The following is a 22,138-nucleotide window of genomic DNA, read 5'->3' on the forward strand; positions in this document are numbered from 1 at the left end:
TCATGGGTTCTTTGTCAAATCACTGATTATTTCTGATAAACACAAAAGGCAGTGGGACTATATTTTTTTTTTCTGCAAGCAAAGGAGGTCAGCAACGTTTTAGTGTTTCCTGTGGTCTCCATGAGTGCATTCAATGCATCTGAAATGTAACACCCTCACTGCTGGGATGGGTGGCTTTCAAAAGCAAATCAAGCTGGACTCAGAAACTTAATTGAGAAAATAGAGGGCACGGGAGTTAAAAATCTGCATATCACATCTTGAACAAACTGCAGGACCACCACAGTTGAACCAGCCTTTCTGTGCCTGAAGAGTGAGGCACAACCAGGGGAGGGAAAGGAGAAAGCTGTGTCATTGGAGTCTCAGGGAGAAGATGCTTTAGCAAAGAAAAAGCTCTACGGTATTATCTGGACAAGTAAACCTCTCCCTCCATTTGTTGTTCAAAACCAACCCAATTTAAGAAGCACATACACAGTAGTCACACTTGAAAAGCAGAGCTTAAGTACATAGAGTGGGGTAAAGCAAAGAAAAGCTTCATCTCCAAACACCATTTAGACGCCTTCTCTTGAGCCAAACCCTGTAGTTTTTACCTGAAGCCTCATTTTCCTTTGTTTCAAAATGATTTTTGAATCAAAAATTGATTTTTACCATGAGTAACCTTGTGTGCTTCATTCAGCACTCACTTGCCTAATATTCTTATGAAAATGTACCAAAATATAGTTTTATGAGAGTCTTTTGGCAGAATAGCTCCACCTTTTGTTAATGTTAATGTAAAGATTGCCTGACAAAGCTAAAAGAAGAATTTGGAAGTTTGATTTGTTATTTAATATCCATTTCTAGCTATTTACAAGCATGTTTTGCCTCATGATGCCTAATTTCTGTTTTTATTGCTTCTGTGCATTTATTTGACTCAGCAGTTAAATTAGATGATGTGGAATTCACTTCACCTTTACGCCCAGCAACAGACTTTATGATCACAAGGTGATGATTTCACTAGAGGAATCAAGCAAAAGGGGAAGGAATGTAGGGTGTGAGAGGGGAAAAAAAATAAATATCTTTGGTTGAAACACCAATACACAAATAACTTCTGTGCGACCTGTTTGAGCAATTATAGCTCTTACACTGTGACAGTGAAGGGATGTGGAAATAAATACTAGCCAAACTCTTCTCTTACTATAAATAGTTTTTTATTTTTTTATTTTCTAAATTGGCCCAGGAGCGGGGGGGTCTCTTCTCAAAGTCCTCTTCTGACCCCATTTCAGGACCGTCACAGGGTGCCATGCTGCCCACCCAGCCAGCAGAGCTACCAGGAGGCTAATTGTCACCTACACCTTGTGTCACAGCCCTGTGGCCTCCCGTTTGCACTGGCAGAGGAGGCCAGTGGTGGCTAGATATAGCAGCTACCCTTAAAACATTTCCCATTCCTCAGACAGCTCCTTAGGACTGCTTGTGTGCTTTGAGGTTTCACATATTTTGCAGTGCAGTTACTTGGTTATTGTTGATGTTTTGGATAACGACAGGAAATTTCTCTATCTAATGAACAGTAGAGGTTGGTGCTTTTTTGGATGATGGGGTTTTTAGCTGCTGGAGGTTGAAAGAGTCAAAAAGGGGTGCCCATATGATCTTCTATATAAAGCAGTCTGCTGATAATGCCCAGCTCATGCTCCCAGCCTTCACCCTTTGATGTTCAAACCATTCTTCAGAGGTGAGAAGAATGGCTGACAGCGTGGAAACAATGCATGGTGTCTAATGAGCTCACTGGGGCTTGTTACACATGGTTTTGACATTTTAATCCGAGCCCCCCAGCTTCTAACAGTTTGATTCACCTGTTTGTTTGCATGCAGTACTGTGATGTTAAGAACTGGCCACCTCCAAGCCATCTCATGATGACAAAGAGAGTTCATCTCAGGCAACACAAACTCCTCCCTAACCAATGTCTGCAGGTGTATTTGTCCCCTCTAATTTTCCACTTAGGACTGATTGCCATACTGCTCAAGGATTTGGCTTGTGAGGTCCATGTCTGTCACCCACCTGCCTTCACATCCCAAGCCTATTCGCCACAAGGAGTTAGTCGCAGAGGAGTTTGGCTTTGCCCTAGCAGTCTCAGTTACTCCTGTGTAGACCACAGGACAGCTGCCATCCCTGGCAGACCTCGGGGACCTCCTGCTACATCAGTGTGTGTCTCTGAGCTGCTGCATGTGGCATTTGCTACAGACAGACAGGATAGAGCTGAACAGATGGACCAAACGTTGGGCTTGGGTAGGACTTTCCGTCCTCACCACGGTGCGTCAGACACTGCTGAGCAGGAGAGCTGCTCCAGCCTGTCTGAGAGATTAACTGTGGGACAGTGCATGCCGATCCTACCAAAGAACAGAAACTGCACTGAACCTGAGTCCTTACCTGATAGAGATGCCTCTGGCATCTTCATTTCTACCCAAATAATGGCTTATCTAGGTCATTGTGGGCCTACAGCCCATCCAGCAGCTGCCAAGCTGGATGGTGAATCCACCAGCGCCCCAGGTAGCAGATCATAAGGTAATTCAAAACACAACCCTTGTGGTCCAGTGGATAACACTGGGGTTCAAACTTGGCTTTAAAACTCCTATGGGCACACCAAGCAAAAGTGATGCTCAGTGGTCTATAGATGAAAATAAACTCTAGGTTTGGTCATTACTTTAGTGGCTCTGCACATCAAGAGTTCTACCCAAGTTAAGAAAATACTCCACTTATTATGTATCATTTTAATTTTTGTTTATTTTCTAGTGTTCGAGTAATGGCTTTTGTGACAGTTGCCATGTGTCACATTTCCAGGTTTTTAGAGGGCGAAAATGAGTCTCATGACCTTTCATTTCTAGAGAGTTCCTCAGCCACTGAACTGTGGTGCTGTATACCACAAATAATCATTTTAGCTGGCACGGGGTAATCCCAGTGCTACATTTCATACCGGGTTCACTTTTCAATTATATATTTGCAATTTCTGCTAAACCACAGTTAAAGTTATCCAGCAGTTGTCTGCTAGATCGGTAACAGGTAACCCTTGCCAACGACATAGTTTGTCTGAAAACCAATATAATGAGGAGACTGAGAATACACTGACAGGTTAAGAGGTGGTGTGTGGGACTGATGCCCACCCTCTGCCCAAATGCCGACTTCCAGAGAGCAGTGCTGCCATCCAGCTGACCTTCCTCCCTGTTCCCTTGCTGCCCTGGGCCTATAGAGAAGGCACCCCTCTGTCGTCAGGGCTGGGCCTGAAAAAGAAGAAACTGGCAAAAATATCCTTTCAGGAAAAAAAAAAAAAAAAAAAAAAGGTTTCTCAAAAACAAGTCCACGTGCTTTTGCCTTTGTCACAGACTGTGCATTGGTACTGGCAGCATCCAGGGCCCCAGGAGGTTTTCTGCGTTAGCTCTTGGCTCCAGCCCAGCTTGGTTAGTCGTGTCCTTCCTGCAACCCCATGCTGGGAGCACTGGCCTCACCCAGGGTTACTTCTCAGGAGCCTTCCCCAGCAGCAGCATCCTGCTGTGGCGGGCAGGCCCCTAGGAGTTGCACTCCTCGCAGTGGCAGGAGAGGATGTAGCGGTAGGTCGCGGTGAGCCGCATGCCACCCGAGCAGCGCAGCCGCATGGCTTTCAGCTTGGAGGTCTGGGGCCGGCAGCAGTGGCAGGTGGAGCGGAAAGGCTGCTTTAGGACGGTGCTGAAAGACACCATCGGCTCCGAGCGCGACGTCTGGCTGCAGCGTCCTTCGCAGCGAGCCAGCAGCACCATCTGCGAAGGAAGAGACAACGGGTTAGGAAACATGCCTCAGTGGCTGTGAGAGCACATGCTAGCACCTGCAGATAGGGCAGGTCCTTCCAGTCTGGCTGACCTTCCTTCACCTCCTGCATCTCCCTGCCGGGGTGGTGGAACCCGGCCCCATGCATACACTGCCCTGGAGCTATGCCCGAGTGAGCTGAGAAGATAACGTGGACGGGAGGAAAAAGGAAAAGGTCCTTCTGGGCACCCAGACACCATTACTGATAAGAAATACAGTGCCTGGCTTTCTGAAAGCTGACCTGAGGACTCCAAACAGTTGCAGCCGGCCCCATTTTCCAGGCACAGTGACTGCAGGCATGGCTTGTTAATCCTGGGGTTGGGGCAGCCAAGCCCTTAAATCATCAGCCAAACCGATGCTTCAGCTGGATATTTTCCAATGTTTTGAGTTCATATAGTAGTGATCAGCAGAACTGGTCCTCAGGGCCAGTAAATCTCTCAAATGCTTAGATATATAAACATATAAATTAGCAATATAAAGAAGCAGCTTAGTTTATGGCTTCTAAAGCAGTAAGTTTCTAGCTCTGTTGTCTGCAAAGATCACCTGGAAGATGTATTTGCAATTGAGTGTGTGTATGTTATATATAATTATATCAGTTGTGTCTGTATAAAATGCACTGCATAGCATAAGGCAGTGAAAATGTAAAGAGATATGAACTCCTTGCTAAGTGTGAGGGTTCACCAGTGAGATTTTCAAAAGCAGTACAAGCTCCATGGATCTTCTCCTGGGTGCACCAAGTGAACTGTAACCAGGATAGGATAACCTGTACAATGGGAGGTGCTAAGGAATGAAATCCCATGGGAAGTCACTTGCTTCCCTTCCCAAAAATCCCTCATTGAGCAGGTGAGATAGCTACAGTCTCCCAAGCTCTATATAAAATGTAGAAATGATGTCTTCATGATCAGGTGATCATGTGGCTAGAAACAACTGGTATCACCTTGCAGAGCTAAGTTTTGTAGAGCTATAAACAACCTCTCATACCTTTTTGGGGAATTAAATATTACTTAAGTCCAAATCAGCTAATTCTGGCTAACGAATACAAAGTTCAATATCAACTTTTTGTAACATCCAAGCAAGGTAAAAATGTAGCAAAGGTTATAAAATATCCACTAATAGAGTAGTAACTCTATCCTATAACCAAAGAAGATAATTGCATTTTAACTCTGTTGCACACATCTCATGACTTCTCTAGACAATCCAAAAGGACAACTACAGATATGATAGCAAATATTTTACAATGTTAAACACCTCTGAAATTCTTTCACTGCTCATACTTGACTGGCTACAAAACACCAAGTACAATATACCATCACTGCCGGTGTCCTCGGGAAAGGCACTTATCATCCATAATGAACACACTTTGTACAGTACTTTAAAATGTCTCTTCCAAGCATAGTTGCATGCTAAAATGGTTACTTGGAAATGCACTAATATATTAACAATTACACTTCAGTCAACATGGGCTGATCACAAGGAAGTTGCCTTCATGAGCTGATGTGCTGGCTTGGTACCTACCACCTTCTTCCTCAGTTTAATTAAGAAAGAGGTTCTTGCTGCTCTCCAATAAACTTGCCATCTTTCTTGATTCTTAGTATGAACTTATTGTCCCCTTTCTTTAATTCTGCCTATTCATAAGAAAATTCACTTCAACTGCTAGCAATACAGGTATGGGAATGAAATTCCTGTACAATATTGAGCCACATGTAAGCTTTGGATGTATCATCAACATCAGGTTCCATCATACCATTGTATTTAGTGTGTATGAGAAGAGGGCAAGGGACAGTTACTACAGTCCTAGCACCCCGTTACTGACAGATGAACATCCACTTTTATCCCCTGGCAAACAAAACTCCCTTCCCATAGTGAGTCAGGCGGCTGGTGAAGAGCGACATGGGTGTCTAACCTTGTGTGCATTGCAAAGGAAAGACAGCAGATTAGGACATTTAAGACAATCAGTTTCCTTCCCTGCATCTTGACAGCCCTCCTTAGGCCCCCCACTCTGAGCAGGTCATCAGAACATGAGCAGTCTCTTCCCCAGCTTCTGGCCGATGAGGAGACCGAGAAGCAATCCGGCTGCAGCCTGCAACCACTCAAAGGAGAGTTATAAAGACAACACAGACAAATGGTCTTCAGGAGTGGCAATAGGGGACATAAAATGGCCACCAGCTGCTTTTTGGAAGGTTTAGGGGACCTCCAGAGTCCCCTCCAACCAACATTTCTATGATTCTGTGATTTCGGACTGAACGTGACAGCACACATTTCTGTATGATGGTCATGACTTCTAATGTTTGATGCCTCTGGAGCCGGAACAATTAGTCACTTCTGGCACTTTTATCCTAAGGAGGTTATAGCATGCATCTGCTCCTGTATTGGCAGGTACTATCAGAAGCACCAGGGGAAAAAAATAAAAAAATCTAATAATATCAATATCTATCTCAGCGTTTCTAGTGCAAAACCAATCAATATTTCTTCAATACACCACTGCATTTATAATTGCTTAGTGAGCTTTGCCTTTTAAAACATGTTTCATTCTTTGGAGACTCTAATTTCAACCTCAGATTTTTCTGGCTACCTAGTTTTACCATACCTCAGAAGAGGATGGTTAGAATTAATCACATAAAATTGCACAGTGTTGGTTTTACACCTTATTTTTGGATTACAGTGTAAATTTTTACAAAAGGCATTACTCCATGGCCCTCTAGTCAAGCTTGCAGGAGAAAATCTGTTCAGATTTCCCATTTTGATGCCTTTCTAAACTTCTGGACTAACCTGAAGCCCTCGGCATAATTTAACCTCCTCCTCATAGATCCCAAACAGCACCAGCAGATTTTAGCAGGTGTGCAAATGAGCTGGAAATAGCATGTACTTTAAAAGCTTTGCTTTGCCATTTAATCAATTGCACCAGCTGTTTATTGCAGCGTATAGCATAGCGCAATAGAGATTATCGCCTGAATAATTAGTAATGATCTGATGGCATAGCACAGTAATACAGTAAGTGTATATATAGTAAAAATGTGTGGGTACTTTATAACCTGATATCTGTGCCTCTCGGCTCCCCTGCTCCCCCGCACATAGTAGCCTGTGCATGTCACCTTGCGGTGCTATTCACGGGAGCGCAGTGTGATGCAAGACAAGAGCAGCAGGGATTTTGCATGCTTGTTTGGCAGCTAGAAAAATATATTTTCACACTTAAAGTCAGCAAGCTCATAAGCATCTGATGGCTGTAGAGCAACCATGTGCTGGAAATTTAGAACTGGTTTGTTACAGTGGGTGTCTGTAGTCCTCTACTCCACACCCTTCAGCAGCACACCGAGGCCTAGAGAACAGATGTGCTGAAATGCACAAGCAAAGGCTTGACTTGCACACAGCCTAGCCACAAACAGGAATAGCTGCAAAGCTCACAAGCCACCTCTTGAGCAAACGTCTTCATCCATTTCCTAAATCTTTCTTCATCTGGCACGTCTCTCTGGCCTGGATTCTTTGCTCCTAGGCTGTCAATAGTAGCACTCCTCCAGCACATCTGGAGGAAGCACTTGTGACAGCCAATACTGTAATTTACGAGGATCTGATTGCACTGGTGAGATGATCCAGCACATTTAAGATCAGTGACAGAGGTCAGGCAGAAACCATTATGGTCCGGAAAGGCAGTATTCATAGGCTGACACACATATTTCCTTGAAGTCAAAGGAAAACACGTTTTTTCAGGAACAAATTACTTTCTTTCATCCCTCCTTTGCATCTTCTATACATTTTGTTACTATAATGGACTACATTTCCGAAGGCTTTGGAAACCTGTTTTCAACATCTGCTCGAAGTCACAAGCAAGAGGGATTTCAATGGCTAAATTACATTAGCTGGACATTTCCAAATGTAACCCAACTACTTCCCATGTGGGTACAATTGGCAGCCTCCACAGAGAGTTATGGCGGACACAATCCTTTTTTAACCAAGACAGGCAGCAAATGCAATGCATCTTGCAATTTCTGAAGCCATTTTTAACTTCTGTAATTCTACGCTGCACTAAAAGGGAAAACATACAGAGTGAAAAGGGACGGCTTGGTGGAACCAATGTGTCATGCCAAAAATGGGCAAAGTCTCTGCTTGACAGAAATTGTCTGTCCAAGCTCCACAATAGAAACTCAGTGGAAACAAGAGGTACCACAATTCCCACAGCTATGCCAGCAGAACTTGCCTTTTTTTGGCTTGTTTATATTTTATCACAATATATATATAGGAGCAGGCATTGTGTCTAATTTTCATTAGCAAGTCTAATATCGATCTGCGTTTATATGCTAAATCCAGAACAGAAGCCATATGTCTAGCAGAATGATTCAGATTCCTGAGACCTTAAAAAAAAAAAAAAAAAAAAAAAAAAAAAAAAGCTTGACTTAACAAGCAGAAAGAAGGTTTCTAGGAAAAGTCAAAATTGTTCTGCTTTGTATGGAAACTTTTCAACTGTTTTCATTTTCCACTTCATGAGAAAATCCATACAACTTACAGTATTGTTAAAACACATTTCTTAAAACTGTTGTGGAATTTGGGAAGACAAAAGATGTGATAATATTTTCAAACATGATTTCCATTAAAGGTTTGATTTCAAAAAAATGTCACGGACATTCTCGCAGTTAGAGTTACATCATGTTTATGTCAACAGCTTTTTTTTTTCTTTTTTTTTTTTTCTCAAAGCCCTGTTTTAAAATAATATGTTTTTCATTAGATTGTCTTCCTTGTTCTTATTTCCATCAGTCTTACTCCTACAAGCTTGATTGCTTTTCTCTGTCATAGGGATGATAAGAAATTGAGTTGGTGATGGGATTCCTTCCTTCCTTCCTTCCTTGTCTCTCAAAGAGAAGGAAGTGTTCGTGTTTCCTTCACAAAACCAGTGCCCTATCTGATGCCTGCACCAGCTGGGATTTTAAGAAAAACTAGGAGAGGAAACAGAGCAAGGAAGGCAGGAACACAGTAAAAGGGCTTTGTTCGGGTGATCAGGAGCATGCACATCTCAGCCATGGTGCAAAACAAATGACAGCATGCTGGAGAGGTGCAGTCACAACTCCTGGTCACAGGAACACAGGCTCCACCTAACACAGTTACCCTAAAAGCCACTGGGACGCCCAGCCAAGGAATTGGCTGTTACCTAACACAGTTACCCTAAAAGCCACAGGGACGCCCAGCCCATGAGTTGTGCAGGAAGCAATGCCCTGAACAAATAAGAAAACCACAGATGGGGTGCTGCGGTGGCTGTTTTGAGGGATGCAGGAGTGTGTTTAACACAGAGGCACCAGTCCTGGGGACAGGAGAGGCTGCTGAAGAGGCAAGAAGCAGAGGCAAAGCCGTGCTGTGGGAGCTCACTGCAGCCAGGGATCACAGGGGTGCCAGCCCACAGGAGAGGACAGACTGGGACATGGGAGCCCATTCTCCACACAGCCCAGCAGGCTGTGAGATGGGTGTAAGGGAGCCCCAAGCTTGGCCTTCCCACGTGCCCAGTTTGGAGGCTGCCAGGCCCCCTAGCCCCACTGATGGTGCCCAGCCACTGCCACAGGCACCTCCTGGTGCTTGGGCACTGGGCTGGGATGATTTTCTGTTGATGCTTCTCTCTGTGCTTTATTCTACACGTTATGGCCTTCTGCTGCCAGTGGTATTGCCTCATGCACATGTTGAGCCCAAGAAACAAATATTCTGCATGCAAAGGGACTCAGGTGAAGGAAGAGGGGTCTCTGCAGCCAGCATGACTCCTCCCTTCTCAAATCTCCCAGGCTTGATGCTGCTGGGCTTTGCTCCTAGGCAACACCACAGCTAGCCTTCCTGCCCTAAAACCTACCATGCACTCATCTTCGATTGCTCTCCTACGTGTCCCAGAGCCAGCAAAAGTGCTGCTGCTCCCTTCTGCCAACCCAGGGAGCTGGGTGTGTGAGGCAAATCCCTTTCTGAGGGACAGAAGGACGGCTAATGTGGAGACAGCATACACACTGGTTTAGTTCATTTGGAACAAATGAGGACAAGACAAAGGGGACCAGCAAGGATTTTCCCATTGTTTCTCCCTATTCTTTTTCTCCTCACAATGAAATAAATGACTGTGGGCTACATATACTGACCGTTTCAACACAAGATTTTTCAGGCTTGAAATCTCAAAGGAAAGGCAAGCTTGTATTTCTCTCTGTGAAGCCCTAAAGTAAACATCCAATTGGCATTCTTCACGAAAACAAAGGCTTTGAAACTAAATGGGGGAAAAAAATCAGCAGTGTTTTTCACATTCTTTTTTCATTACCACTTTATAGCTTGATTCTTTATCTCAGGGCTCAGTCTCACAAGCTGTAAGTTTACATGCTCTGGATTAAAGACTCACTTGCAGGAGAGGTCTGACTGGGATGATCTACTCTTCCAAACTTGCCCATCTCCTTGGTGCTGGCAGCTGAGCCCCGAACTTGCTCCTTTGACTTGATTCACTTAGTGCGTGTTAGTTTGACCCATCACTGTGTGTTTCTCGTTTTGAAAAGGTGAAGAAGAAAAGACCCAGGAGACTTCCTCTCCACCTGACATGTATGCTCAGGTGTCTCTATCTCTGCATTTGCATTTTGGTCACAAGGAATTGATGCAGAGGGACTCACACAAAATGGCTCATTTTAACAACTCCCCTGCAGTGAGGGGGGTGAGAGGAGCCCTTACCTTCGAGCTGCACTTGTACAGGGGGTGGCTGATGGAGTCCACATAGTGATGCCTCATGCAGCGACTGGGGTCAGCGTCGATCATGAAGGAACTGTCTGTTTTACTGTCCGCATCTCCCATCATTGCCAGGAGCGAGAGCATAGAAATAGAAGCCGCAAGTACATGATTTCCCATTGTTGAGGAACTTCGCGGTGATAACAGCAGAGGGAGGTAGAGTATTAAAAAAACTCCAAGTCGTGGGACCCAGTTCCTCTCCAGGATAGCAAAAAGTCTGGTTTAAGTCTCTTAGCTGTCATTCTTCTGGAGTTAGAGTTTACTGAGATTGTAATCCATCAGAGAATCTCCCGAGTAGCTGGAATAAAAACACCATAAATCACAAACCTAACCAAAAAAAGCTCTGGAGAAAAACTGACATAAATAATAATAAGGCTCATAGGATTTTTGCTTGCCAAAATACACTCTCTGAGCAAGCATCATTCCCACAGTAGGTACTTCATGCAACATTAGGAATGAGATGTCAAGGCCTTGTTCCTTTAAGCCCTGCTCTGTCTTTCTACTAGGGAGAACCTTTTAACTTGTAATATCATCAGTGCTGCAACACCCATCTTTTCAACTTGGTGATGTCCCTGATGGGATCCCCTCAAAGCTGGTGATCAGTAACACATCAGAGCATGTTGCAAATGGCAAGGAGAGCTTATTCTCTCAAAACGTCAAAGATGCTTGGGGAGCTGGGGGGGGGGGTGGGCACAGCCAGGCTGCCTCCTGCAGCCCTAGGGGGAATTTCCCAGGCAGTAAACAGGATGCTCCACGGCCGTGTGCCGCTCTCCTGCAGGGACAAGGGATGCACTGAGTCCCAGCCCAGGCATGAGCAGAGCAGTGCCTGTTAGTTAGAGCAGGATCTTAAAAATCACATTATATTCCCTAAGATCAAAGTATATCAAAATAAGCTATTGATTGGGGAAAAAATAGATATGCAGGTGGGGTCACACAGATTGCCACTTGGTCATCTAGTTTCTGATGCATGTTGGAGACCATCCCCTCAAAACAGGCACAGGACAACCCTGAGAAGCTCCCCAGGTGGGAATCTCCCTGGGCTGCTCCACCACAGGCCCTGGGGAATTATTCCAAAGCTGGTAGTCTTAAATGGGCGATTTACTTTTGCTTTTACTACAGACAGCTATGTCCTGAAAGAGCTGTGAATCTCCCACCCAAACATAACCTGACTGAGCAAAGAGCAGCTGTCAGTACAGCTAAAAGTGTGAGGACTTTCTGAAGAAAATTGGGGTAAAAAAGTTCACCGCGCATGCAGAGACGTTCTTCCCGAGTGCCTTGCCTATTTAAAGAGATGCTGTGTGCCTTTATTGCCTTACACAAGCTCTTTCAAAACTGCTCTCTGCTTTGCTGGCGATGCTCTAAAACGACTGATACTCATCTCCCAAACAGTCTGAAACTGCGAGGCCTCCCCACCAGAGTGCTTAATGATTTGTGTACTGCTTGATGGCTCACTCCAACACTTTTGCAAGAGGAGTGCATAGCAGTGGTAAACACTTCCAGAGCTCGTCCAAGCTGGGAGTCGGGACTTGTCGGGCTGAAGTGACATACAAAGTCTCACGCTGTGAAGAAATGTAATTAGGGATACTCTGTGTGTTAGACAGATTTAAAAGCCTTTTTTGGGTTTCAAACTATTGTCCAAGTGCCTAAATAGAAAAGGAAAAATTATGTGACTGCATCTAACTGACAATATATATTTTTTTCCAGACTGTTACCTATGACCTGCTGTATTTCCTTAAGCAAATGTTTTTCAGCGGATATGGCACTGAAAAAAATACCGTATCTTCACAGTATATGGAGTTTAAGCAACATTAAACACTCAAGATTTGGGATACATCTGTGCACAATCTCCTTCATCTCAACAAATATTCCTCCAAACATTTTAGCAAGGCAAGACAGAAACCTCCCGGTCATGGGAGCTGGGACAGAGCCTCCACAGAAGCGAGATGTACAACTGTGGTTCATGGAGACGCTGTCCAAGCATTAGCTAACAGGACGAGTGATGCACTTTTTTGTGTTTAACCTTTTACCTACTTTCCTATTCTTTATAAAGAGGCTGACCAAAACACTCGGCTTGGCAAGGTTTCTCTCCAGCATAGCTAACCAGTATTACACACCCAGTAACTCCCTCTCTGTCCAAGTAAATTTACTTGATATTGGATGGTTTCATCCCATTTACCACTATGTCCAGGGATCCCCATTTCCCACTCTTTCTGTCCCACTATCATGTTGTTTATTTCTCTATCTTCCTATGGTTTTGATCAGTGTGATCTAATACAGTGAGAGAAATCTGGACTCCTGGCTCAGCTTTCAAAGGCTTATCTTTCTAGTTTTCTTCAGGAAATAATTGGATGACACAGAGTCTGCCTCATGAAAATACTGTGAGAAAGCTGGAAAGGAGCAGGGAAAAATGTGAGAAAAGGAAAATGTGTGTACCTTCTTTAGGATAAGTACAGCACAAAATCTGTACAAAAAGTATTAGCGCTCTCACAATCTTTTGAAATCTCTGTGATACTTTCCTGGCAAAGGCGTGTAGTGAGATCTGATAATAAAACTCCAAAAGAAGAAAAGAATGGTGCTATCACATTACTTGTTAGTAAAAAGAGAGGTGTCTTTTGTGACTCATCTTTTGTGAAAAAGCTGGGTTTTGCTGTTGATGGGCATATTGGCAATATGACTTTGTCTGCATTGGAAGCAGGTCTGCGAGCAATACTGGGATGTTTGCACATCCAGTATCTACTGCCATACTTATATGAGGCATACATATACATTTCTCAAGTACAAATACCACATATAATTAAGCTATACAGAAAAAAATAAATAAATAAATAAAAATCTCACAGGTATATTTAAACATACAGAAGTCAGTATGCATTTGGAGCAGCAGAAAAAAAAAATGGTTGGGTAAAAAGGGTCTAAATATTTTCCCTCAGGTACATCACCATAGTGAGTATTTTGACATGACATTTCCATTTCCAGCCGAAATTATGCACTGGCATTTCACTTTAAATTAGCATTCGAAATTTATTTCTTTAAAAGAAAAAAAAAGTTGTAATCCTTTTGAAATGTTGTCTGAAATTATAAAATCCTACACAGTACATGATATCAGGAGTGGCATCTGTAGCTTCCTGTCTATCCTTCTATCCAAAAGCAGAAGTACATATGTAATCATTAATCAATATGTATGTTCCTAAGATGACATTTTGTGTTCTTTTCATTTTATCAAAATCAAGAATTTCACACAGAAAATTTTTATTTTATCTGAGCTGCCTTTTTTCTGGTTTCTTTTCATGTGAAAATTTGTGGTAAACAATCAACCTGCCAAGCTACCAAAGAGGAAGTTAAAACACTTCTGCTTTACAGCATCCAATAAAGAAAAAGATGCAACGGTGACTTCATCTTCCTAGGCTGAAAATTGGCTCCAAAAATATTTGGCCCAACAGTGGATGAAAACCACTCCTCCCCGTTCTTTCAGAATTCACTGATACGGGCAATACACGTTGTTAATAAAAGGCTTACAACGCACTTCCCCTATAAGTACTTTTGGGGAATTCATATGGACATAGCATGCTAACTTACAGCTGTTATCCAAAACTGCTACAGCTGTTACCTAAAAACTGCAGGGAAAAATAGAAGCCATCCCAAAGCAAGACCATACAAACACGTAACCCAAGGTTGTATTGCACATGAACATCAGGGCAGAGTTAAGGTTACTTTCCCAACTTTTAATTGTCATTAACTGTTTTTTTGAATGCTGAAATAAAGATTTTTCACCATTGTCTTAATATAATTCAAAGAGTAGTGAAGGTTAAGGAGGTTTTTGTTTTCTTTAAGGACAGTGGAGAAATTCCATCATCTGGAATTATTTAGCCAGTTGCTTTGAGAGAACGTAAACAGAAATTCCCTTTCGCTATGTATCTTGGAAAAAAACAGGAACTGAGGAATTCTCTGAAGGTCTATTGGATCTGCACAGCTTTTACTCTGGAAGATAGGAAGGGAGCAGTGGAAAAGCTCATTTCTGGTGTACTTCTATTAAGCTGTTCCCTGCTCATGAGCCCTGTGAATTAGGCATGCACGTATGTTCAGCTTGGCCTTCACTTGCCATGTATTTTCCATGCTTGAGACTCCTGCTTGACGACAATGGTGCAGTTCAATTCACTCAATGTCTTTTATGTTTCAGAGGCTGCCAAAATCCAGTTGGAGCAGCAGTGTGTATATATAACTAAGCCTGGCCTTGCATGTTGTGCATATTTAGTAAACACAATTACTTGGATCCTGCCATGTGGTTCCCTCATTCTGAATTTGTTATGTAAACACAAAAGTTACAAGACTACTCAGTTTCTCCAACTCCAGCCCTAAAAAAAGTGTCACTATCCACATATGAAACTCTGTGTGTGTGTGTGTATAGATTACCACTGCTGTTTGGACAGAAATGCCACAACGATCTTTAGGAGGGCAAAATGGATTTCTCCAGAACTTTGTCATACCTGGAAAAGTTTGAATCATAAAGGTTAGGATTAGGGGGACGTGCGCTCTACCAAGATCTGGACTGGAACAGAAAGGACTGTGTTGGTCAAACTGTGTTCCAGTGTTACAGGATTTGTTCTGCAGGGTTAAGTTCTCCATTGCCATGAGAAGGGACACAAAAGGGGCTGGGCTGGAGAGGTGGGGATGGGCAACCTGTGCTATGCAAATAAATGTGTTTTTCTTCTCGTTGGGTCTGTTTCTGGTACAGCAATGAAGTAGCTGCTGGCCTCTACTTGCATTTGAAAGCCTTGCTCTGCTCCACAGCCACCTTTCAAAACACCTGATCAAGACACTGAGCTGTCACATGGCAGCAGGTGAACTTGAGTTTGGGGGGGAGATGTCTCCACACAGCACTCAGATGGTTTTCTTCTCCTCCCTTCTGCCTCAGCTGTGGCAGAGGGGCCATGGGGTGGCCATCGGGGCATGGGGCTGGGGAGTGGGCCCACAGGGGCAGTGGGTGCTGAGCCTCAGACACAGCACAGGGCTTTGCATGCCCACAGCATAAAAGCAGTGCAGCTCTGCGCAGGGAGGAAAAAAAAAATAGAAAAAAGCCTCAAGGCTTTTTTTTTGGCCTGACGGGAGCCGGTACCAGCTTGTAGGCAACAGGAAGGAGAAAGGAAGGAAACAATGAAAAGGAAAACAGGCTCAAAAGAAGGGGTTGGAGCCTCTCCATCTGGATGCCCACAGAAGGGAAGCACATCTTCTGATCCTACTGAGACTACTCTGTCCTACAGCCTTGACCCTTGAAAACCAAGAAGAGAAAATGGGCACTGCCTCTGGGCAGCCAGAAATGTCAGGCACACTGGTGGCAGCCCAGAGAAATGCCTACACTTCATCTTCTTTGTTGAGGCTTTGCTAGTATGTTAATATTTCTGGAGATAAATACTGTGCTGGTAAGCAGACTGGAAAAAAATAATAAACAAATAAAAGAAAAAGAATAAAAGACCATGGTAATTAAAGCAAAGGAAACAATGAGACAGTAGTTGCAGCATGTGCAAAGGAAGAATGCAGTGCTGCAGGCATGGGGCTCGCTCCCATGTGGCCTCTGCGCAAGACCCCACGAGTGGGGGCAAGATGGGGGACCCGGCACGTAGGGTGGAACACATTAGGTACTCGAGCAGCCTGAGCTTGGCTCCCCCTCTTGAAGTTTCCAAGCGTACTTGCAGTCCTCCAGGTAGCTACGAGAGGGGGGAGAGCCACCGGTAGGTTTCTGCTGGGTTGAAATAACAAAGTCTAGTGGGTGCTGCAGGCTGGCGCCCGGCCAGCAGACAGACAGGGACAAAAAATCCAGAAAGGTTTTTAATACACTCGCAAAGAATAGCTTCTGGTGGACAAAAGAGCGCTTGTATTTTTGTTCTTTCCTTTTCCTGCCTCCAGGAAACTTTAAATAGACTGATTAGAGGCATGCATAGGATCCGTCTCTAATGAGCTCTGAAGTGCGCCGCTTAATGGCAAGGTGATGCCAGCCTCGGATTCTTTCTTTATTCTTGCTGAATAGGAGAACAGTCCTGATCCCGAGTCTGGGACAGGAATCGAGAGGAAGACAGTTTTGCACTTGCTCATCCAGTGGGTGCTGGATGGCATCACCCTTTGGAGAAGCACCTGGTGCAGAGCCAAGCTCTCAGGAGGTGACCGGCAAGGTGGTGGCTGCTGGGTAAATGCAAATACTCCCAGCCGAGCATTAGCTATAGGATTTGCTTCAGTAATTACCTCTGCTTTGGTCTTATGACCCAACATAAGGCAGAATGACTCTTGGCCAAATTACAAGTTGCTGAGAGGTCTAGGGCATTCGGGTATGTGTCCTCTACCTGTTGGAGTGTGCTGCAAACCAGTGGGCATTTCTGGTTCTCTGGCTTTTATTATTCTGCATGCCTGATGACTAGAGGCTGCTTTGAGGCACTGACTAGAGAGCCTAAAGAACCATAGTTATCAATAGATGCAGGAGCAGGAATGAGTTTCTTACTCTTTAATATGAAGACATCCCTGCCACCAGGACCAGTAGAGAGCTATGCATGCTAGAGACAACCAACAGCCGAAGGGGATGTTTCCTCTTTTCTGGCCATAGGGACAGAGTCCTCTCTTCTTTTACACACAGCAAAAATTCCAGCCACCATCCGTACACCTCGGATAATTAGGGAACCTAAACATTTGGCTCATGGCAGCAATTTTGTCTTCTAACAAGGGGAACAGCGTTCCCCTAGGTCCCACTCTCTTTGAGCCGTGCTGCTATGACAGTAATGCGATTGTCACTGCCATGGTATGCTTAACCTTTGCCAAACCAGAGCTGAGGCATTAAGTCAGATCTTCAACTCACATGTCTTAAAGGGCAACATAACCTGTGCTGCCTCTACAGGCCCGTAACAATAAGCATGAAAATGTGACAAGCGTAAGCCCTAACAATGATTGATGCAGATAGAAAAAATAACAAAGAGCAGCTAAAAAACACTGATGCAGTGGAATTCCTGGGAGCGGTGTCTCCATGGCATCAGCAGCCAAGTGCTGGGACACCAGGAGAAAGGCTGGATTTGCCCGTGGTAGAAAGGATCGCCACACTACACAGCGAAATTCCAGTAAATGGGACAAGAGCTGATGGTGTCTGGAAGTGGTAGTGCCACTGCTGCCCGGATAATGGTCTGAATTAGATTATGTGAAAAAAGAAGGAATATATAGACCACCAGCTGCTCAAAGGCTTACAACAACCTTGCTTTTATTGTTCAGCTAAGTTAGAGGTGGGGCATCAGAGGGATTCCACGCATACCACTGCAGAGAAATTTTAATATGTTCCACGCTGACACATATAAAAAGGAAATAACAGCTGATCATAGCCAGCAGAGCCTGAAGCATCTCTTCATATGCCTGCACAGAAGAATGGGCAAAGAGGGGTGCTTTTGGTCAGAGAGATGGCCAACCGAGCTGACCTGGCAGCAGCACCACTTTTCTCCTGCCACCAAGCTGGCCTTTGGTGAAAGGGCTGTTGAATGGGAAGCAACGAAAGAGAGATGGAAAAAAGGTGAAGCAGGCACGGCTACTGACCCCATCCCAAGATACCAGGGTGTGTAGAAGGGCAGGGGAGCGGAGAGGCTGAACGCTTAACATGATGAAAAGAAACACGTGTTTACACAACCCACAGCAATCCAATGGAACAAGATATTGCAGAGGGCAAAAGTTTAGCAGGGCGCAGCAAAAGGACTTGATATGTATGAGAGGGTTGCAGCCGTAAGGGTTTTATTTTTAAAGAGTTTGGGGAAGGGTTGTAAACTCTTGGGACTCTGAGAGCTCAGTTGATGGGGTTAGGGGAAAATCCTTCACAGCAGCAAGTTCCCCTGTAGCTGCCTGCCCCGGGGTCTCTGTGTCTTGCTTTGATGTGGCCGCTTCCAGCCACGCTCAAGAGGTGGATTACTCAAATAACAGGGGGCTGTGGTGCGGGCTCATGTAGCAAAACTTTCCTAAGCCGCAGAGCAGCAAGTCTGTCCCGGTACTCAGGGGGACATTAGAGGCAAAGGAACTTGTCCTGTTTGTAATATAACTGCCTGATAGTTGTAATTGCATTTACAACAGTAGTATTTGGAAAATAAATAAATAAATTATACTGTCAATTAAATAAATAAACTGCCAGACTTTTTGCAAAAACAAATGTCTCAGTGGCTTCACGCAAACTTTGCACCCTAGGTCTTCAGCTCCTTTCAAGATCCAAGGACAGCCTTGGTCACTTCCAAGAGCATCTAGGAGCAGAGGGCTGGGGAGGAGATAGGATCAGCTGCAGGAAATGGGGAATGAAGTCACTCCATGAGGATTCCCTGTCAAATGAGTCACAGGGGCATTGGTGCCAGACCTCCAAGGAGGTGGTTCGCTTCCCTCCCACCCTGGCAAAAAACACTGCAATGCTGGCAACTCAAGCAAGCAAGAATATACACGTGGCACATTAGGGATTGTTCCCTATGGCACGTTAGGAGTTGTCCCCTATGACACATGAGAGGTTGTTCTGGTGGTGTGGATGGCTATTGCCAACATCAGCCATGCTTTTGTGGCTACCTGGGGTATTGCTACTGATACCTGTACACAAGACTGTCCATAACAAGAGTCCTGCTCTGCAAGGAGGAATCATCAGCATACATGCATCTGCTCAAGAAAAAGTGCTGAACAAAACCAGGAAACTTACACAGGACACATTCACGTAGTGATCTGAGTTTGTAATTGGAATAATCAGCAGTAGCCCCTAATTATATGCCTTAACTAAATCAAATCACATTCTATTTTGTAAGCCTGAAACGTCTTCTATTCCTTCCCCTTTTGCTTTTAAATGGAAAATCTTAAAACATCTTCTTATAATACCAGTATTACAAATAACACTGCATTGTTCCAGCATGAATAATGTCAAGGTACAAGTCACATTGGTAACCCCTGATTCAAGCTGGTAAGTAATTACTCACCAAATAGTTGTATTTAAGTCAAGGGAATTATTCATGTGCATAACTGCTCACAGATATGAGTAAGGTCCCACAGCCTGGGCAAAAGTGAACATCATTAGCAATTCAAAAGAAAAGAATAGAGGCCCTAAAATGTAGGTGGAGGAAGGACAAATAACAACACTGCGATTATTATATCCAATTCATTGACCCCCCACCAGGCATATGGGCTGCTTCCAATAGGAAATAATTTTACAGTGAGGAACTGGTTTGAAGTGAGTTTGTACCCACTGGTGGTTTTAAATAATCATTCGACTGTTCTCTTCCAGTATGCAGTGTCCTCACCTCTCAGCAACTAGGACAGAGTCACAAAGCTGTAGAAACTGTGACAGTTAGCATTTAGGAAATGTTTTTTCATCTTTAAAGAACAGCAGGAACTTTAGCAAGTTACTTGTCAAGAACGCTAGTCCAAGGTAGAAACAAATAAGATTTATTACAGGGAAACTAAGAGAGAGACTTAAATCAGCTTAAAAGGTAGGATAAGAAATCTGCTTGACAGTCCCACAGGGGTCAGTCCACACACGCTGCCTTGCAAATTCATATTTGCCTCGAGAAAATTATCCCCCCCAACACACATTTGTTGTGAGTTGCTCTGCTGTCACTAGGATGTTTTGCTAGCATAGCACAAACAACTCAAACAACTGAGATTGCCCTTCACGTGGTTTGTCTTTGTTGCTCTTTTTTTATTACTATTATTTTTTGCTACTGGACCCATTAATTTGAACTTTTATAGGATGAGTTCACTCACCTGAATCTCAGCAGGGAGATGGGGCTTTCTTCCACAGCAGGGCTCTCTCGGAGCAGTATCCACACTGGGGGATTGCACTCACACTCCTCTGGTACTTTATCACTTGGCTCATAACAGCGAAACTCCTCTTTTCCCCCAGAGAGGCAGAGAACAGCTACACTCGCGCCCCTGACACCGAGGCAGAGTGAAGAATTGCCCCGGTAAGCTGGGATTTCAGAGTGCTGAAAGCCTCCCCCTGTCCTGCAGTGGGCGGCCAGGGGGTCCTGTGCAGCATCCTCCCACGCCACTGACTGCCTGCACGGCCAAGCTGCACGATCTGTCGTGCCGAGGGGGTAGGCTACCTACTAAATATACCCCTCGGGGCTACAGCACAGGCAAACACCGCGGCTTTCCTCCTAGGCTTCAGCCAATCAAGGATGTGTATTAAATCTAGTCTAATCCATAGCCAGTGCTGTCCAGTCCGTAGTAAAGCTTCCCAGAAGTTTGGATAAATAATAACGTGCAAATTAAAAGTGCTCCTGCAAAGCATGACACACAAAGCTAGAAATAAATATTGCCTGTTGTTTCAAATTATTCTGAGCACTCCAGCAGATGACTGGCAAGAGAACAGCATGCATAAGTAGTAATAAAAGTAAACAGTTCAGCTTTAAACTAGCAGGCTTGCCTGTGTTCATAGAGCCCTATTGTAATGGGACAAAGGCAGTGCTGGCGGTACCGGCGCTCTCGCTATAAGCTCAGGGCAGCACCCAGCTCATCCATTCACTCCAAAGCCATACAGTGACAGCCAGCACAGAATTGCACACATGAGCCCACAATGCTCACAAAAACAGAAGTTTAAGCAAGTTGCTCAAAAGTACACTGTGCTACCTCTCCACTTGCTTACAGGCATCCTTCAGGCAGAAGACAGAATTAAAGATACGATAATAAGAAGGAGGCACAGGTACTAGAGCCGTGTCCAGTCTACATTATTGCAATCCAGTTAAAAACTGGCACACAGGGAACATGTATTTGTCAGATAAACAGGCTAAGGTCTCGATTTAAGTCCATGAAACACTCAAAATCTGGAGGAACCCCTTATTTGCTTGCTTACCTTCGGCAAATGCTCTGCTCCTTCCTTCCCTCCAACTCTTCAGAGAGCTAAAAAGAGGTCCTGTTACTTCCAAATGCTTTGTTCTTCTGTCCCTCTGTCACATGGCTTGCCTTTTATATTTGCAACACACAAAAGTTAGGGCTGTTATTTAAGAGAGAGAGGGAGAGAGAGGGAGAGAGAATGTCAAATGGAAAAGTGCCATTGCAGTCATATATCAATCAGGGCAGCGGCAGCAGCAGCTCGCTGGCAAATGGGAATTCCACAGAAATGCGAAGCTCTTGTTATCTGAGAAATCACAAAACACCACCAGCCAAGCTCCCCTCTGCAGGGACTTATTAGTGGCAAGCTGGGAAATAGAAGGAAATGTAGTTTTTCTGTTGATGTTGTTATTGTTTCAGATCTGGAGATATGTATGCGAGGGCACATATGAGACAGTGGAATATAAGTCCTGAATAAAATTCCTTTCTAAATAAATGCACTGTGTGCAAGATAAAGCAAACCACTGTGAAGTGGAGTAATTGGAGCAAAGTGAATAATCTCAAAATAACAATTTAAAAATTTGCTATGTGTTTGCTCTTGGAAAAAATCCATAGGGAAACTGCCCTTTCCCTGGATTACTCATTAATATCTTTTTTTTTTTTTTTTTTTTTTTTTTTTCTGATGATTTTTTTAAAGAATATTTTTACGTGATTGATCTCAGATATCCTAAATTCAAGCTGTTCTGCTTTACTGCAATTGGTCACCTAAATCATCTGACTCTCCCAGGCTTTCCAGCTGGGTAAGCAG

General features: G+C 44.1%; 1 protein-coding gene across 3 annotated transcripts; it reads right to left on the minus strand.

The window, feature by feature from the left end:
- Positions 1 to 1,242: 1,242 nt before the first annotated feature.
- NDP (norrin cystine knot growth factor NDP) lies at positions 1,243 to 21,571 on the minus strand. 3 transcript variants are annotated; one of them, XM_082776118.1, is made up of 4 exons: positions 21,353 to 21,571; positions 20,263 to 20,430; positions 10,471 to 10,822; positions 1,243 to 3,758 (listed from the first exon to the last, which is right to left on the minus strand). In XM_082776118.1, the coding sequence occupies exons 3-4, from the start codon at positions 10,642 to 10,644 to the stop codon at positions 3,531 to 3,533; spliced, it is 402 nt and encodes a 133-aa protein (XP_082632244.1). In that variant the 5' UTR covers positions 10,645 to 10,822; positions 20,263 to 20,430; positions 21,353 to 21,571; the 3' UTR covers positions 1,243 to 3,530. The 3 variants fall into 3 exon arrangements, with proteins under 3 accessions (XP_082632244.1, XP_082632243.1, XP_082632245.1); XM_082776117.1 differs by lacking the exon at positions 21,353 to 21,571 and adding an exon at positions 19,479 to 19,552 and having other exon boundaries at positions 20,263 to 20,963; XM_082776119.1 differs by lacking the exon at positions 20,263 to 20,430.
- Positions 21,572 to 22,138: the final 567 nt, after the last annotated feature.

Source organism: Aythya marila (genome assembly GCF_965140915.1).
Source record: "Aythya marila genome assembly, chromosome: 1".
NCBI lineage: Eukaryota > Metazoa > Chordata > Aves > Anseriformes > Anatidae > Aythya > Aythya marila.